This window comes from Equus przewalskii, chromosome 7 (genome assembly GCF_037783145.1).
Source record: "Equus przewalskii isolate Varuska chromosome 7, EquPr2, whole genome shotgun sequence".
Lineage (NCBI taxonomy): Eukaryota > Metazoa > Chordata > Mammalia > Perissodactyla > Equidae > Equus > Equus przewalskii.
Genome location: NC_091837.1, coordinates 24898872 through 24918654, shown reverse-complemented (window position 1 = coordinate 24918654; position 19783 = coordinate 24898872). Strand labels below are relative to the sequence as shown.

At 46.9% G+C, this 19783-nt stretch overlaps 1 protein-coding gene across 2 annotated transcripts in view; it reads right to left on the bottom strand.

Annotated features, from left to right (window-relative positions):
• The window catches only part of ATP6V0A2 (ATPase H+ transporting V0 subunit a2), a 38920-nt gene that overhangs the window by 3536 nt on the left and 15601 nt on the right, over positions 1–19783 (bottom strand). For both annotated transcript variants that reach the window (XM_070629289.1, XM_070629288.1), the window contains exons 8-19: positions 18838–18931; positions 17826–18038; positions 12508–12658; positions 12160–12296; positions 11434–11621; positions 11242–11332; positions 8964–9082; positions 7840–8050; positions 5641–5760; positions 4177–4296; positions 2325–2442; positions 222–393 (exon numbers count right to left, since the gene is read on the bottom strand). In XM_070629289.1, coding sequence (XP_070485390.1) covers positions 222–393; positions 2325–2442; positions 4177–4296; positions 5641–5760; positions 7840–8050; positions 8964–9082; positions 11242–11332; positions 11434–11621; positions 12160–12296; positions 12508–12658; positions 17826–18038; positions 18838–18931 — 1734 coding nt within the window. The remainder of the gene's footprint in view (positions 1–221; positions 394–2324; positions 2443–4176; positions 4297–5640; positions 5761–7839; positions 8051–8963; positions 9083–11241; positions 11333–11433; positions 11622–12159; positions 12297–12507; positions 12659–17825; positions 18039–18837; positions 18932–19783) is intronic.

Below are 19783 nucleotides of genomic sequence, written 5' to 3'. Positions count from 1 at the left end.
AACACACAGAATCACTTGGCACGCACAAACTTGCTTTCACTTGTCTGTACAAAGGTTCAGAAACAAAATACAGCTTTACTCAGGGGATCTGAACACAGATGCCAACGTTAGGAACAGAAGAACTGACCTAAACGAAGCACTAGATTTTTGTGGGGGTTATGTTTATGGGGAGGGGTTAGATTTCTTAAAATAACAGTCCCAAAGCTCAATTTCAAACTCACCAATGGAGGCGTATGGCGTGAAGGAATGCAGAAAGCCCTTCCATGATCAAAAGGATGAAAATTGTCAAAACTGCAAAGAGCGCAATAACCGGGAGGAGCAGCAAGACTCCGTAGGTGGTGTCCACGCGGAGGCCCACTCGCATCAGCATGGCCCACAGGACATCAGACAACTCTGCAAAGGAATCCTGCTGCAGTTACCTTCTGTTTACAGCCCACGGGTCACTTCACTTAGCTAGCTGGACCGGTTTCCTTCTGACAACGCTGAATTGTTATCCATAAAATAATACACACACCTACATAATACATTCGTAATCTGCTTCTTGTGTAAAAGGTAAGCAGCGCCGTCACTGCCTCAAACACTGAGGAAGGCTTGGCACACCCGAAAAATCACAGGCCTGCCTCCTGACAAGAGACCTGGACCGGCTCTGGCCCAAGGCAGCATAGGGCCAGGCGGCGGGAGGCTCGGCGTCTAGTCCTGGCTCTGCCCTAACTGACCAGCTGGGTGATCCTGTGTGAGCAGTGACCCTCACTGGGCTTCAGTCTCCGCCTCTGTAAAACAAGGCTGATGGACCAGGCTCCCCTCCAGCCAGAAACTCCAGACTTTTGCCTGTGCTTATAAAAATAGCAGGGTAATAAGAATAAGTTTTAAAAGCCTCTATCATCTGGTGGCTCTCACAAGTACGGGCAATCTTTGCTTTGCGCAGCAGTGCAGAAGCACAACAATGGCCGTGCAATCAGAACTGTCCAAAGCATCCTGAATAATCACCTGGGAAAAATTACAATTGTTCTGGGACCTTTAAAAATTTTTGTCAAAACATTAAAAACTCTCGTACTGTCAGTTATCAATGCACAGAGAAATGAAAAAAAACAGTCAATCTATTTTTAGAACATTAGAAACATTGAGTATTAAATTGTTGGGGGCTTTTTGGTTAAGAAAAAACTTATCAACGGAAGCCTGAACAGTGCTTGCCTTCTCCTCATGTAACCTGGGCAGGTCGGGCACCCTGACACAGAGCAAGCACCTTTTCTCATACTAAGCAAATTACCATATTTTTTTCTCAGTTTGTATCACCTCCAACAGTGAATCCGTTGCACCTTGTGTCCTGAAACTCCCACTAGAGCTGCCGCGGCATCACTCTTCCGGGACACCTGCCTCTTCATCATCACAACCACTTTGCTCATTTATATCGATAGATGTGCTTCACCAAGTTCCTCTGGCTGCAAATTTATTCTCAAAGGGCAGCAGAGTGAACACTCCCCGAGTCAGCTATTTCTTCTGTAACTCCATTCACATTCAATTCCCGTTTCACTTCCAGCGTTACCGCTTTTTGTTTCTCTGCTGCACTTTCATGTTTGTTGGCCAATTCCCTCATTCGATTGGCCATTTGTAAATGCCACACGGGTTTATCACTGGCCCACGAGGAGGCAAACGGCACCACACGCTTTGCTGTCGGTGCATGAACTGAACAGCAGATGCACGAGACCAATCGCCACCAGGCTTTGAAAGAAGTGATGTGATCCGTCACTGACGGTGACGTGCACATGTGCCATTTACACAGTGAGGTGTGGACTAAAGAGCTTCACACACACACTCACAGTGAGCATACTGTGCTAACTCAAATCTGCACCGTGCTGTCGGGGACTAAACCGCGGTGCTGAAACTTGCGCATCGTCAGAACAGGTGAAGGGGGGACGCCTCTGATCGAAACGACTCATTAGCATTGTTCTAGGACTTGCTTGACCCCAGAAAATAGTCACACTTGGTAAGGCAGGATTGAATGCAATAACAGTAATGACAAAACAATAATGGTAACGGCAGAGTGAGAGCATCTATGCCAGAGGTCCCCAAGCCTTCTTGGTTCTCAAAGCCCCTTATGTCTGAGTAATTTTTCACAGCAGCCCCAGGTCAAAAGAAATACCCAGGAGAGCTGTGCACTCAGTAGTTAAGTTCAAACAACTCAATAGCACTAGTTCACACAGCGTCTGAAAGGTGCTGTTTCCCGCAAAAATGTCAGATGTCCCACAAGGCCCGCGGGGGTCACGGTGCACCGCCTGCGCGCTCTCAGCGCAGCCCGCGAACTGCAGGTCTAAGCAGAAACTCACGTGCATGAGCCAAGCTGAGCGCCCAGAGCCTCAGGTATGACGCCGTGTTGGAGATGCATCCCAGACAGTACTCGATGGAATGGATCACTTGGGTCATTAGGATTTCTCCAAAATTGAACTGAGAGAGATTACACAACACGTGTTAGATTCAGTATGTTACAGGCGCACTTCACAGATTAAACGAGTGTTCCAGTTTCAGGATTACAAGGACAGAACTGCTCCTGGACTACCGGTGAGAACACACTGGAGTGTGAAGAACAGTGAGTCACAAGATCTGAGTTCTACTCACGGCTCTGCCACTAACCGGCCGTATGACCTACAGAACTCACCACCTGCTTCCACTCGAGCCTCAGCGTCTCAGACGTAAACTGAGGGGTGGACTAGAACTGTGACTGCCATGACCCCGGATGGCCCAGTCAGATTCCTGAGCTGGGCTTAGTAACTACAAACATCTAATGAAAAAATAGACATTCACCAACCACACGATGAGAAGACTATTAAGAAAGGTATGTGTTTAACAGGTAAGAGCACTCTAAACACAAGTGTGACGAGCGAGATCAGACACGGGCTCCCTCACAGGGAAAGGCTGCACACACCGGGCAAGACGCCCTAATGTCCCATCCAGCTCTGCTTTTTGTTTTTTTATGATCCCATGAATTATTCATTGTCCCAAATTAAAACACTAAATTACATAACAATTACAAAATGTTGATTACAAGAAATTCTGTTTAGTTCTTACTGGTTAGCCAAGTAAAGCTGCCAAGAAAAGAGCAGCGGACACGCTCTGCTCTGTCTGCCCAGGCCTGTCCCTCCCTTCCTTAGGGGGAACTGAGTCTTCCCCCATCTAACCCTGACCCCTCACCACAGTTGTTATGGGCTGAACTGTGTTCCCCCAAAACATGTATGTTATAGTCCTAACCCCCAATGTGACTATGTTTGGAGACAGGGCCTTTAAGAAGGTAATTAAGGCGAACTGAGGTCATAAGAGTGGGGACCTAATCCCATAGGACCGGTATCCCTATAGGAAGGGGAAGACACCCAGAGATGCACGCACACAGGGAAAAGCCCGTGTGAAGACACAGTGAGAAGGCAGCCATCCACAGCCAAGGAAGGAGGCTTCAGGAGAAACCAACCCTGCCAACATCATGACGTTGGACTTCCAGCCTCCAGAACTCTGAGAAATAAATTTCTGTGGTACGGCAGCTTGTGCAGATCACTACAGCAGTCACTGGTCCAGGGATGGCCAGCGGCCCTAGCCAGGCCAATCGCAGTAATTCCTGGGGTTTTTCCTAACAGTAACAAGCAGCTACATGTGCTTTTCTCTCTGATTGAAATACTGAAGAAAATAAGCTCAGGGCTAGCTGTGGCCATGGCTCCAACATCGTGGGGCCAACAGGCTTCAGACTCTGAAGCAGACTTGCACAGAAAAACCCCTCCAGGCCTCTGGGAATCGGAGACCCAGACACTGATCATCCTGAGGCCAACTCCGGCCGTTCTGACCGGAGCTGGGAGGTTCCGCCCGACACAGTGTGAACCGGGCTCCTTCTCCAACCACAGAAAAGTTCTTGCTGAGACGAGAATCTTTCGAAAGCAACATGCGTGGCACCGTAAGTCACTTAATATCACAGCTTGTAATGTTAACTCCATAAATCTCATCATAAAACTGACACAACAAAATGTTAACCCAAACCCTCATATTATAATGGCAATTCTATGACCAAAACAGCATTTGGAGAGTTTGAGTAGCAGTTGTTTTTCCTTTTAAGGTTATTATTATCATTCTTATCATGAGGATCAACTCTATGAAAGCTTGGTTACCATCTAATGTTATCACAGTAACTGAGCAGATTACCTCCTCACACGTCACTTCTCTGCATCCGTCCTCCATTTGGTGATTTCCCTCTTCTATGTCTTGGCTGCCCAGCAATGAAACCTCCTCCTCGCTGTCTTTCCTTACAAGTGTGTAACCACTCTAACAACGACCAAAAGAGGACAGAGTCAACACCTGTACACCAAAGGGTGTCACAAAACCAGGGATGGAGCCCCTCCGTTTCTCTTAACGACTCAGCTCTTCAGGAATAAATAAGTTCTTTAAAAGAAAATGAGCACTTCATCCCCATTGGGATGGCTATTATAAAAAAACAGAAAATAACGAGTGTTGGCTAGGGCGTAGAGAACTTGGAACCCCGTGCACTGGTGGTGGGGACGCACGACGGCGCAGCCGCTGTGGGAACCAGTCTGGCGCTTCCTCGAACAGTTAAACACAGAGTCACCCTCTGACCCAGCAGTTCCACTTCTGGGTACGCACCCAAAAGGACTGCAAGCTGGGCCTCAGACAGATCTCTGTGCGCCCGTGTTCACAGCAGCATTATTCACATCAGCCAAAGGTGGAGACGGCCCGAGTGTCCACTGACGGCTGAGCTGATAAGTGAAATGTGGTCTGTCCTCGCAGTGAATGAACATTAATCAGTCTTAAAAAGCAAGGAAATTCTGACACCTGCTACAACATAGATGAAGCCTGAGGACATTATGCTGAGTGGAAGAAGCCAGACACAAAAGACAAATACTGTATGATTCTACTTGTATGTGGTCCCTAAAGTAGTCAGATTCATAGAGACAGAAAGGAGAATGGAGGCTACCAGGGGCCGAGTGAGGGGAAGGAGGAGTTGGTGTTTAATGGGGACAAAGTCTCAGTTCAGGAAGATAAAAAAGTTCTGGAGATGGATGGTGATAATGGTTGCACAACAACGTGAATATTCTTAATGCCACTGAACTAGACACTTAAAAATGGTTAAAATGGAAAATTTATGTTACGTATATTTTACCACAATTTTTAAAAAAGAAATAAAATGAGAAACTAGACACACAACAGTTTGGAAAGAAACTTAACAAAATGGTAATACTGGTTATAACTGGGTGACAGAACTTAAGGGCACTATTTTCTATATTTTCCACATTTTCTATAATTTAGTTATATTATTTAAATAAAAAAGACACTTTAAAGACCAAAAATCAAGAGGCGAGAATAAGGAAGGAAATCGCTGTAATGACAACACGCCAGACTGAAGGCTCTCGTCCTGACTCCTGCCAGGCGCTGTGCGCTCCGGCAGGGCCTGCTTCCCCGCGCCCCAACACCGCGGGCTCCGGGCATGCCACTTCTGCGGAGCTGGCGACACCACAGCTCTAAGTAAAGGAAGCTTGGGCTCTTCAACCCAGGGGCTGGCACCCTCTGCAAGGTGTTTCCCTTATCAAACCTTTTCTGAGTGAACAGAGACTCTGCTCCCCCTCGACAAGCAGCGGCCAGACGCACACTTACCCTGCTCACGCCAAAGCAGCTCCGCCCGTTGTGCAGCCACAACAAAAAAAGAGGCTTTCCCAAGAAGAGAACGGGGACGGACAATGCTGTGACCACCAGCAACAGTCTCTGGACGTGCTCCTGTGGGCACGGGAGGGAGGAAGTCCATTAAAACGCAAAGACGTGCAGAGAGTGTCATCAGTATCCTTCATTAAACAAGTCAAAGTCAAGGAGAATGGCTCTTTATCAACAAGGAACATAAAGGGAATACGAGTCCGATTCTATTTGCCAGTGGATCGTTTCCTAAACTCACAGCTGAATTCTAGAACCGATCATGACACTCATGACACGGTGGTAAAATACAATTCTGCTGAGACCAGTCGGAATTTGTAGGAAATTTCTCAAGAGTCAAACTCCAGCTAAAAATTTTCTGAAAACACTGTAAATGAGAAAATACAAACAGAAGCTATACATTTTTTAAATTCTGGGCTGCTTTTCGTTTTTGTTTGTTCATTATACAGACGACTTGAGGAATGGGAGCATGGAGTAACACGCAGCAAGTGGGTTTATTTCTACACAGGAAAAATACCGAAGCAGCATTCAGAACAAAGCTAAAAACATTTTCTTAAAAAGGGAGATTTGCAGTTACTTAAAAATAAATCAAGAGCAAAGCATACTCATGCTTCTGCAGCCGCTGCAGTCTGTGTGGTTTTAAAGGATCTGGAGGCGGCCCTTAAACAAACCCGCCGGCACTGCAGTGTCCCCTGCTTATTGTTCTCTGCAGCCGTCCCCACGTTAAACACAGGTTCCCAGAGCCAAGGCACGACTCCGGGATGTGGTGGTACTATCTACGTCTTAGCATCTCACACCACACCACCAATATGATTCACCCCTGAAAAGCCGAGAAAAGGAGGGGCCACACACAGAGTCACACCAGAAGTTGCGAGCAGTGCAGTCAGGTAAACGCGGCTAAAATCCGGGCCCCGCTGGCAGCTAGCAGCCAGGCCTGCCCTGAGCCACCAGGCTGGACACCGCCTACCTCAGGGGTCAAGGAAAGGGCATTTTCAGACATGCAGCAGGTGCTAAGTAAAGGTAGCTCCCTTCATTGATCTTTCTGTCCATAGCCCCACTGCACTCCTTTTTGTATTTATCTGATCTATGTTATTCTGGAAAGGTTCAACAAAATAATGATAAAATTTAATTTTTAAAAATCATGAACAGGAGAACTATAAATGGAAGTAGAAACTCAAATACAGGACGCACACACGCAGCTACAAACGAAGCCCACAGTTCCGTAAGCGAGCTTCAAACCTGACTGGAAACCTGCCACAGTCAACGGATGGGAAAACCAAACCAAATGCTCCATTTCAAGGTCAACAAGATTTAAAAGGACACAAATCACGGCTCCGGAGAACACGGGTTCTGACAGTAATGACAGACTGGGTTTCTCCCTACCCTCCAACATTGTGCAATGTGACAGGCACGTCTTCACTGTCGTCCTCAGGCAGGATGCTACAGCTCTCTACCCGGCACAGAGACCCTTGGCATAGCTACAGTCCTAGCTAGCATTTACTGAGCACGTGGTGGGTGACAGGCACTCTTCTAAGTACTTGGGACATAGTAACTCTATGCTATGAATTGGGTCCTATTTTTCTGCTATTTTATAGTTGAGGAAACTGAGGCACAGAGAAATTAAGTAATGTGTCAAATTTCCATTTCGAGGAAGTAGCAGAGCTGGGATGGCAAGCAGGGCAGTCAGCCTCAGAGCCCCCACTCTCAGCACCGGGCCACACTGTGGCTGAGGGGGCAAAACACAAACACACAATTACAGAAAAGCCATTTTTGGAGAGGGCCAGGGTGTGTGGTCCAGGTGCCGGTTCTCTGATGGCCTGGCTTAGTCAGAGATGATTTTAAAGACACTGGAGAAATGGGGGACGGGGCAGCCCCCAGGAACCCTGCAGGAACACATTTTCTTCCCACCAGTTTGCCGGCTACCGAGCGGCCCTGGGTCTAGACTACGCTGCCTGACCAGAGCCCCCAGGACGGCGCTCGGAGCAGGACGGCGTCCACGGCGCCCTCTTGCCATGGTACAGAGACAGAGAAAGCCCCTATGCGCCTGGGGGCCCGCGGAGGCACCTTTAATCATTCTACTGATCAAAATAAAAGGACGGGCAGGAAGGCTTGTTTCAGCTCGCAAGAGTGGAGAAGAGGATTACTTACCTGCCCTGGGTAAAGACCATTGGTTTCACTAGTCGGAAATAAGAACATGTTAATAAACTCAATCAGAATGCTAGGAGCAACTCTGGAGGTTTCTGCTGAATAAAGCAGCCACTTATAGACGATCATAAATATAAGGTGTCCAAATATGCAGAGCATGAAGAGAAGTTCTGGGATGGAAACCAAATAAATATTGAACTTCTTCCTGAAATGCCTAAGAAAAGAGAGTAACCGATCAACCCACGAACAAGACTGGACTCAGACAAAAAAGTAAAGAGCAAATTAATCTTAAATTCTTTATGACAAAGCCTACCCCAGCATAACATCCTTTGTCTTACGGTAACTCATAGTGGTGATTCAGATACATCCCTGAAGATAAGAGGTGTGAGGACAGTAGAAATGACTAGTGTGTCACTATCAGATCCAGGAAGAGAAAAACGATACTGTCTCCTCCTCCTAATATACTCGCTCTAATAAACAAACAAAAGGTTTCCTAATTTATAAAGTGAAAAAAGAATATGACAAAAATCACTTTTGGAAATAACTATGAATTTCCACGCTGCATGTTTCCCCCACTTGAATGTAAAGCCCATGATGAGGGACAAACGTTTCTGTCCTCCCAACTGCTCCGCCCCTAGAACCTGGAACAGTGCCTGGCACACACTCTGTCCTAATAAGTATTTGCTGAATGAATGAATCACTGAAACTGCCCCAAAACTACATCATCAGAAGGGAACCACGTAACACAGTTCACCACCACACTGGCTGCCTCTTACCGATACAGCCCACCCTCAAGAAGCAAGGTTTAAGGAATATCACACTCGGCTTACAAACACTGCTTAAAAATAAAAATCTGTACTGGGGGCTGGCCCCGTGGCCGAGTGGTTAAGTTCGCGCGCTCCGCTGCAGGCGGCCCAGTGTTTCGTCGGTTCGAATCCTGGGTGCGGACATGGCACTGCTCGTCAGACCACGCTGAGGCAGCGTCCCACATGCCACAACTAGAGGAACCCACAACGAAGAATACACAACTATGTACCGGGGGGCTTTGGGGAGAAAACGGAAAAAATAAAATCTTTAAAAAATAAAAAAAATTAAAAAAATAAAAAAAAATAAAAATCTGTACTTACAAGTGGTTAAATATTCCCAGAATGACTCCAAAAGTCATGTGAATAATTCCTAAAATCACAGACATCTTCATTTTGAAAGAGTTTAGAAAAGTGAGACGATTTGTGGCCAAGTTCCAAATCTAAAGACAAAACAAAGACAAACAAGAAATCTTTAACTTCCCCAACTGCCTTAGGATAAACGGGTGACACTGATGAAAGTTCCTGCCTTAAATCAAAAGGCAGCTGTAAATTTAAACAGAAAGCCACATGCCAACTTTCTTCAGGACGCCTTCAGTCTGAGAACCACTGATTTCCTTAAAGCAGGCCCACAGACTGTTAGGGAACAACTCCATCTTTACTACGGAGTTCAGGGGCTGCCAAATGAAACGACACCATGTTTAGGGACACAGGCCTGGGAAGCAACACGGAGTGGACAGCAGACAAGGAGCAGAGTTCAGGACCATGGGGGAGGGTCAGAAGGACACTGTCAAGGTCCTGGGGTCTCTCACCCTGAGCAGGGGACAAACGAGTTATACGTCTTATAACTTCACAACCACACTTTATACACTAACTTGTACGTATAGGTTATAATAAAGTTGAACTGCAAAAGAAAAAATTGAAAGCAGAAGTGCAGCAAGTGTCTGAGCTGTGCTGACAGTGACACAGGCCCCACGTGTGGGGCTGGCCTCCCCGGGGCCGCCCTGCCTCCAGGCCCCTCCAGCGACCCTCACTGCCCCCCTCTCTTACTCTGTGAAAAGCTAGTTCCTACAGCCCCCCTTCAGGGCGGGGCCTATTCGGACAGAAGGCTCATTCTTTCTAAGTGAAAAGAAGATTTCAGAATGAGGTATTTAGAGCTGGGAATTGGGTAAAAGGGAGGCCAGTCAACTTGACTGACACACACCTGGGAGAAGCTTGTTAAGCACGGCCATGCAGAGGAGTGAGGAGTGAAGGAGGGAGGAGGAGAGAAGGGAACACAGCCTGTGGAAACTGCCCACGGACTACACACAAAACATACAACACCAAAGTCTGTCTTTGAAGGTTAAGTTAAAAAAAGCTGGACATTCAACTACCTTCTGAGTAAAGAGGGGGAGAATACAAACATGTGTTTGTGTTTATTTGGCTATTTATAAAGAAACTTTGCAAGGAGACACAAGCGAGTGAGAACAGGGGTTCCCGGACGGGAGAAGGCTGGGAGCCGAGTGAGTGAGGACAGGACGGGAGGAGACTTTCCAGAAGACTTTGACCTTTCACATACAGAAAGTATATCCATGGATCCACGTATGAACCATTTGAATGCAATGCTGATTTTTAAAATTAAAGCAAAAAGAAGACAAAACCATGCCCCAATCTCTTCCTCCTCACACAAACAAAAAAAGCCCCAAACATTCTTCCTTGGTGCCTTTATTCAGAAACATTTCTTTCCTTAAAGCAAGGCCACACATTATTAAGGAATCTGGCTCCAAAATGCTGTACCTTAAAGAAAGTGTCATACAAGTTTTTTCAAGTTCCCAATTATACTAAGACTTATGGAAGAACATTAAACTCTACGAACAATGCAAAAAGACAAGGTTGAACAGACTGAGGTAACTCAGAGAGCTCACATACGGAATGCTAGACTTTCTTCATCCACTTTTCAGTTTTTCATACTGAACACAACTACATGACATCCCTCCAAAGCAATCTGAAGATCGTGTCTAAGCTCCCCATTTAAGGAAGACCCCTGACAGTCCAGGGAAACACTGCCTGGCCTCCTGGGAGCCAGCCTGCAGAGCCGTGGGCGGCAGGGTGGGGCAATCCCAGCCCCTGGGGACCACTTCTTCAGATCCCTTCTCCCAACAGCTTCCCCCGTCAAACAACTACCTCCCTAAGCACCATGATAACCTCCAGCTCCCCTTCAGCTCTAAGATTCCACACTATTTCTTTCTAGAGCAAAGGGTAAAAAAAGAATTCACGTATACATAGAGAAATTTACGAAACAGCATACATTTAACGACTCCTGAAGCGCCACTTTCCCCTAGAGTAGGACACGTCAGGAAGCATGAGAGCCTGTAGCCCCACCTCGCTGTGCGCTTCTCACACTCAGGTGCCGGCCTCAGCTCCCAGATGGACAGCTCGGCTTCACCTATAAACCAGCCGGACGCGGGGAGCACAGCGAGCCCTGAGGCCCAGGCGGGGACCCCCAGGCACTTCCCCTCGGTGTGAGCCTGTGACCCTGCTGAAGAGGCTGGGACATGGCCGACGGCTAAGCTAGGTGGCACCGCAGAGCAACCGAGATAACGGGAGGAAAAAGCGCACTCACAGGGTCGATGCCAAGCGGGTAGGGGCCGCGGAACACTCCAGGAATGCTTGGGTCCAGCTGCAAAACCCTGTTGTGCCTGACGACGCTGTCACTGTAACAGAAAGCAGGGTGAGAAGGCCCCGCGAGGAGCAGGAAGGGTCTCAGGGAGACGCTTCTCCTACCCAGAAGCCTGCCTGCCGATGGAACACTTACTTCCAAAGCACCATCTTCTTACGCTCCGACGGCGCGTGGGCGGCGCCGTACATGGCAGACACGTTCCACCCGGAGCCGAACAGGTTCACTGACTTGGAGAAGCAGTCGTTGTAGATGAGGCCCGTGTACACCGAGAAGAGCCCCATCAGCAGGAGGATGTACCGGCCGTTGAAAAACATTCGCATGATCTGTGAAGGCAAAGCGTGGTGAGCAACACAAGGCCCCTGGGAAAACATGCTAATGCGATCCAAACTCGCCTGGCGCCTTCTTAACCACTCCTCTCAGGGCTTCTCACAACAAGCCGACGTGACGGACGTCCTGTCACACGGAGATGGCAGACGCGCGCCTCGCACATCTCAGTCGGGCGGGTTATGGTTACTGCCAATAGCGAACATTTAAGAAACGTCCAGGGCCGGCCCCGTGGCCGAGTGGCCGGGTTGGAGCGCTCCGCTTTGGTGACCCAGGGTTTCACTGGTTCGGTCCTGAGCACGGACGTGGCACCGCTCATCAGGCCATGCTGAGGTGGTGTCCCACATGCCACAAGCAAAAGGACCCACAACTAAAATATACAACTGTGTACTGGGGGGCTTTGGGGAGAAAAAGGAAAAATCGAATCTTTAAAAAAAACAACCAAAAAACAGAAACGTCTCTCTTTAGTCAAACAGAAGACAACCAGTACCAACGTGCCCACCCAGAAACAAGGAGCTGGAGCGCTGGTGTTTTTACCTCTTGTGACTGACTGAGTCTGGGATGGTTTTCATTTAACACCAACAAGAGGGCAAACAGGAACATCACAAAGCCATGTCCAAAGTCTCCAAACATCACGGCGAACAGGAAGGGGAAGGTGACGATGGTGAAGAGAGCTGCAGGGGAGCGAGACGGGCTCAGCGCAAGGCAGGGCGCCGCCGGGACCCGCTCCAGAACTCTCGAGCGAGAACTGCCAGGTTAAAATCAACGCTTGACACTAAACGAGATGACAAAGCAGGGGCGGGGAGCCCACTTCTCCAAACATCTATTACATTCCTAAAGCAGTGAGGTATAACACCCCGAGACTCGTGAATTCAGACGTCCCACCTGGGTTCACCTCCCTGTAGCTCCCGACGCCGTAGGCATCCACGATGTTCTGGAAGCCCTCGGTGAATTTGTTGGTGCGGATCAGAGTCGGGGGTGTTTCTTTTGTTGGGATTATGTTCATAAATGAGGGGATTGTAGCACCGCTCTCTCTCTTTTACACAAAAAGAAAGAAAAAGAAAAAAGTTACTATCCCAGAGCTCTTTCAACAAGCACTGGTTGCCTGCTACGGCCAGGCCCTGTGCGCGGCTACGTGGGGAAGGCTAACCCCGCTGAGAGGGTCAAGTACAGCAGGGGCGACGGAGGACCTGGGGAGGCTTCGGGGGGCAGCCCCAGGGGGCTGTGGTCCTGCGGGAGGAGTGAGGGCAAGGCTCAGGGCAGGGGAACAGAAGCGGGGGCCGGCATGGCAGGTGTGTGCACATATAAGTAGTCCCAGAATCAGCAACACAGAACTGAGATTTAACAGTTTATCTCTTAAAAACATTCAAGAGGAATTTAGAGACAGCTACCGTATTACCTAATGAAACCGAAAAACAGATAAGAATAAACCAAAATGTCCACATTTGTATGGCAAAATCATATATACAACTTCAACGTTCACAATTCTTCTGAAATTCATTATATTGATTTATAATGGGGAAAAAACCTTTTTAAATAAATAAAGTAAAACAGGTTGTTACCAGAGCAGTATATTTCCCAGTCCAATTATAGTTCTTCAAACACACACAGGTCAGGAGAGTCTGGGAAAATCCCTGATGGTGGCACAGCTTTGCATCTCCCCGAGTCCCCCCAGACAGAGCAACCAGACAGCAAAACCAAAGTCCCACGGACAACGGTTACAACCAACTCTGTCCCCACAGACCACAGAACACACAAGAGTGGAGACGAACCACTCGAGGCTGCAGGACCTGCACCAGAGCAGCCTCAGACACGAGGAGGCGAAGGAGGCGGCGTGGCGTTTGAGAGACCTGAGGAAAGACATCCCAAAACAGCCAGACGCATTGCCCGGAAAGCATGGCAGGCCAACCCGAGAAAAGCGGCTGAATCCAGGAGGAGTTTTGTCCAGTGCAAGACGGGTAAGTGCAAGAGGTCCATGGGAGGCGTGGTGCGAAGGGGCCGCGGCAGTCCAGCCCCCGAACTCACGGGTCGGACCTGCCAGCGCGCCCTCTCCTGTCAGGGTCCCACACTCAGGAGAGACAGCTGGGAATGAAATCAGAACTGAGCAGGACAGCAACAAAGAGATAAGGATAGAGAAGGTCCAGAGAGAGGGAGAGAGGAGGTCTCAGGCCCAGGAGCCACTGCATTTTTGATCAGTGCTCCAAAATATTAAAAGAAAAAACTGTGAAGTTAAGAAAGCAACCCTGAACCTGCTTCCTCTTAAAAGTTTACACGTCCTACAAAACTAATTTCACATAAATATATGATGTATTCCATTATATGTAATATACAATTGCCTCAAGTATCTTAAACATGTTTCAGGAAACTAATTTCATTTAAAAATGATTGAAAGAAGGATGGAGGCCAAATCTTATATAAAGTTCTAGTAAGAAAGAGGACTAAGCATTATTATCCACACTCCTGTGGATAATGAAAGCACGCCACAAAGACACACCCACAAAATGGAAGAAAATTTAACCTATTTCAAAATCAGCTAAAAGAATTTTTTAAAAATACATGATATGAAAAAGCACACCAAATCAAAATTAGAAAGAGCTAGAAATATGATAAGAGAACTCAAGAAACAAGGAGAAATAGAAGAAAAAATTTATTTCAGAAATGAGACAAAACTAGAAGAAACTCAGAAGTGAAGAAAACTCCTAACAACGATGCTGTTAAGAGAAGGAGAAGGTGAAAAGAAAGGAAATTTTTACAAATCAAAAAGAAGGGAAGAGGGCCAGCCCCAATCACCTAGTGGTTAAGTTTGGCACGCTCCACTTTGGCGGCCAAGGTATGGTTCCCTGTCAGTAGCCATGCTGTGGTCACAGCTCACATACAAAAATAGGAAGATTGACAGTTGATGTTAGCTCAGGGCAAATCTTCCTCAGCAAATAAAAAAGAAAAGAAGACATGAAGAAAGACTAAAAGGATTCAAGGAAAAGTGACAAATATTGAAGATTAGCAAAGAAGGTTCAACTTAAGCATAATAGGAGGTCCTGAAGGAAAAAAATCAGAGCAAGAGAGTAGAACAAATACTAAACACTATAATTCAGGAGAACTCTTTTAAAAAAAAAACTATATATTAAAGGAACATATTGTATATCTGAGAATACCAAAACAGAATGGCCATATCAAGACATAGTCTAGTAAAATTATTGGTCTTTAAAGAAAAAGAAAAAATTCTTTGAGCACCTACAGCAAAAAAAAAAAGTCCATTACTTATAAGGAAAAGAAAATGAGATTAATACCAGGCTTTTTGTTAGACACTATGCCAGAACAAAACGGAGTAACATGTTTAAGACACCCATAGAAAACAAAAACAAAAATTATTTTAAATGAGCCAAGGATTTTATTTCCAAAAAACTAGCTTCCAATTACAAAGGCAAGAGACATATACTGTTGCCAGCCCATGAGGACCCAGGGACTATTGCTCCCTCGAGCCCCTGCCGAGGACGCTAGAGAGCCAGCTTCCCGCAGCCAAGATGGTGAGAGCCGTCAACACCAGTGTGGCGGTCTCTGCAGCCCCACCGTGCCCCCAGCATGGGCTGCCTGCCCTGAGCTCTGCGTCCAGCACCACCGTGCGCTCCCAGCCGACTGGATCTCACTGGAGCAAAAAGACATCGTCCAGACATCAGCCGAGCGGCAGGAACAGGCGATGCGGGGTGATCAGCTGGTTCTCGCCAACACTAGAACACGTTCTGATTGGCTGGTTATGTGTACAAAAATCAGCCCTTTTTCAAAAAGACCAAAAGTCCAGGGAGAAATGAAAAGCCACAGGAGAGACGAGAAAGATAAGGGAAGAAAGGAGGGAAGAATGTTAGCGACAGGACACAGTGAAATGAGCAGCAGAAAGTGCATCCCCTTCACAAGGAGATCAACTGAGTCAGAAGCTGAGAGATGGAGCAGAGACTCGCGGCACAGCGTGAGGGGACAAGTGCCCGCTGACACCTTATTAAGTAGCTCTCAAAAGACACCAGGTGCGTACCTGTGGACAGGGAAGAAACAGCAATTTGGACCATATCTAAATTGAACAGAGAAAGCTTGGAAGTTAAAAACAAACAAACACACACACACACACCACATATAACAAGAGTAGTCATCACGTCCCTCAAAATTGATGTTACCTCAATAAGTAAGAATCATCTAGATCTTTAAAACACATGTCTCATAGGGGCTGGCCCCGTGGCCGAGTGGTTACGTTCGCGCGCTCCACTGCAGGCAGCCCAGTGTTTCGTTGGTTCGAATCCTGGGCGCGGACATGGCACTGCTCCTCAGACCACGCTGAGGCAGCGTCCCACATGCCACAACTAGAGGAACCCACAACGAAGAATACACAACTATGTACCGGGGGGCTTTGGGGAGAAAAAGGAAAAAATAAAATCTTTAAAAAAAAAAACAAAAAACACATGTCTCATATTCCAAAACAACGAATTGTATTTACGTATTACCCTCTTTTTCAGCACTGGGTATCTTACATTTGTGCCATCACAGAATTAGGTAATGAGACAAGGAGACTAACAAAAAAACTCACATGAAAACTTGTTTCCTTAACTGTCACTTGAAATATGCAAACCTCTTATTTCCACTGAAGAACGCAGTTTTGATGTAGCAAAAGCCTCACAGGAACACGGAGACGAGCCCCACAGCCCTGGAGTGGGAAAGGCTGAGTACAGCAGTCCCCCGTCGGCAGCTTCAGTTACCCGGGGGGTAAAGCAAAACTATGGATAAGCGGGGCCACTGTATTCAAAGTTCAGAAGCCAGCAGGGCAGAGATTGATGACTTCAACTATATTTAACAAAACACTTCTGCATGACCAAAGCAAATAAACAGAAACACCAAAATAAGGGACAAATTGCAGAAAATATTTTTTCTTATATCACAAAGAGCCAAAAGAAATAGTAAGAAAAAGACCAACAACCCAGTAGGAAATGGACAAAGCATGTGAACAGAGTTCACCAAAAAAACGAAAATTCAAAAGGCTCTTAAACATATTCAACGTCCCTCAAAATAAGAGAAATGCAACAGCCGGCGACACCTGTCGAAACTGAGCCAGCAACTCCCTATCTGGGCGCTGATCCTAGAGACAGACGAGTGCGTGTACGAGCCGTCACATGCTACGTGCTAGTCACTGCAATGGCATTCATCAAACTGGAAACCACCTAAATGACCAGGGAACTAGGTAAGTAAGCCATGGGGCTCCATACAAGGGGACACTAAATAGCTATAAAAAATAGGGAAGTTTTATTAAGTGAAAAGAACAGTATGAGGAACACGCAACCTTTTGTGAGGAAGGAAAGAAAAATATCTATTCCTGTCTGCTTAGCTCTGATTAAGAAACACAGCCCTAACAGAACTAAAACAATGCCAGCTCTTAGCAGGCAACTGGACAGGTGAGGCCACGGTGCGGAGGAGCACTTCACCAGGTCTTTAAACCATGTGACTGTACTACTCACTCAAAGAGCAAAACAAAAATGCACGAGCAAAACATCAAAAATAGAAACACCACACAACCCAGCTGTCCACTCCTGGGTATCTACCCAGAGAACCTGGAATCAACGATCCAAAGAGACATTTGCCCGCTGTGTTCACTGCAGCATTATTCACAATGGCCAAGACGTGGAAGCAACCCAAGTGCCCATCGACGGATGAGTGGATAAAGCAGACGTGGGTATATAAATGGAATACTACTCAGCCAAAAAAAAGACAAAATTGTCCCATTCGCAACAACAGGGATGGCCCTTGAGGGTGTAATGTTAAGTAAAATAAGCCAGAGACAGAGAAAGACAAAAACTGCATGATTTCACTCATATGTGGAAGATAAACAAACACATGGACAAAAGAAGAGATCAGTGGTTACCTGAGGGGAAGGGGGTGGGGGGTGGGCATAAGGGGTAAAGGGGCACATTTACATGGTGACTGACAAATAAAAATGTACAACTGAAAGTTCACAACATTGTAAACTATTATGACCTCAATAAAACAAAAAAATGCATGAGCACACATACATCCTCCAAAGACTGACTCTTCATAATTTCAGTTCAAAAGAAAGGTCAATATGGTGCCCTCTCATTACTCTATGGAATCTTCATTGCCTTTATTTCTCTGATTCCCCAAGAGAAGCGCCAGTGGTTTTGGTGCTGGCCGGGGAGGGGCAGCTGCCTTACCGAGCCCTCCTCGAGCGCGCAGCGCAGGGCGTGCAGGTCGGCCTCGGGACACCAGACCTCTGCAATGAGGCACTTGTTTGTCACGTCAAAGCTGCACATGTTCAGCATGTGGTAAATGGCCTTCATTTTCTTCACCTGGATCACACGGCTGTAGACCGACTCGGCAGCTTTACACAGCACCTGCCTTAAATAATCCTCGGTTTTGTGAAGCACCTGGGTGAGGACAAACACAGGCTTTCAGCACAGGGGGCATTTCCCAGTTTTTGTCCATCGGGCAGCTGACTTCCTTTAGGGGAATTTCTCCCCATTGATGGAGATTAATTCCAGGGACTGGCCTTTCCCAGGACAGTTAAGGGAGCGGTTCATTCCTCCTCCTCCAGGCCCGCAGTACCACCAGGAGGCAGGCAGAAAACCTCAGCTCAGTTAATCAGATGCTCTCTTGGGAGCTGCCTCTCCAGACTTGACCCCAAGGGCAGAGAAAATGGTTAGAAGTCGTCATCGCTGTGGCAGCATGAGCCCGGCTGGGTCCAGAGCGCCCCGGTTCTTGCCCATTCCCAACCTTGGCTCAGCTCCCTGTCAACCAGCCACCACCTCGCATTCCATCCCATCCTGCCAGGAAACCCCCTTGGGCTTCAGCGAGTCAGCGTGCACCTCTCACCACCAAGAGCCCTCACTGACAGGAGGAGAAACACACATTAAAACAGTGCAGGTAAAAGAAAAGCCACCACTTGAAATGCGGCTTGTTTGTCTTCTCTGATGAAGAGTTACACTCCAACACGTTAAAGAGAACCAGAGAAGCTTTTCTAAAGTCCCATCACTACTATCCAGGTTTCTACCAGGCTGCTAAAATAAAACTTCCAGGAAGAGGACGGAGGTAAGTGACATTCCAGTTTCCCTCAAACATCTTGATTTGTCCACAACCAAAATATTCCCTATTAAAAAAGAAAGTAAATGGATTTGTAAATGTTTCATAAGCCTCAGATAAGAAGGCAACAGTTTCCGGTTTACTCACAGTATAAAGATCTTGAATCCGGGTATTGAGTCCCTCCTGAATCTCCCTTCGCTCCTCGGCAGTATTTGGGTAGGGGTAAATGTGGCAGTGGTAACTGGAAGACACAATCAACACAGTGTCACACCTGCCAGAACTCGAAGAGCCTACATCGAACACTAGAATTCTATCAACCCACTACTTGGGCCTAGCTCCTTCCAAAATGGAATACAAGCAGCCCCCTGGGAAAAGGGGCAGACACCGGCCCCCGCCCACGGTAAGACCCTGCACACAGACGCTCAACAAACGTCTACTGAATTCAACAAGTTTCGCAAACTCTCTCTTGGATCCAAATTCCATTTCTGCCCTCGATGATTCCTGGAAGCTCGTTCTCAATTCCAACTTTCTAAAATTCACTGCCATTCTCGAGTGGGGAAGCATTGAACAACTTTGAAACACAAAAACAAAGACAAAGAACTCACAACAATCACCTATAAAAAGAGAGAAAATAAAGGGGACAAAAAGCTCTGGTTTCCTAGCAACAGCCTCTGACACACCACAGGGCGTCTTCCGAGGGGGCTTGCGACACCACAGCACCCAGGGAACGGAGAGCTGTGCCCCCAAACTGCAGTTACTCCCACATGGCCTTAATATTTTAATGCCAGACTTAATATTTTTCAAGTTCTGACTATTAAAATTAAACGCTTACTCTAGCCTTACCCTAAGCAATGATATCTGTGAAATCCTGGGTTTGTGTGCGGTTACAGTTTTTTCTAATCTACGTAAAAATAAATATACATCTATTAAAATAACAACAGGTTAGTCCACCTAAAACCTAAAATTACTTTCCCTACCACAAATGACTGAATATCAGACACTGAGCCAAAGGAAATACCCAAGCCTCACCCTCACCCTCCACAAGAAAAAAGGCCATCTAAAATTTCCCCGAGTGGAAGAAAAGAAAGGAGTG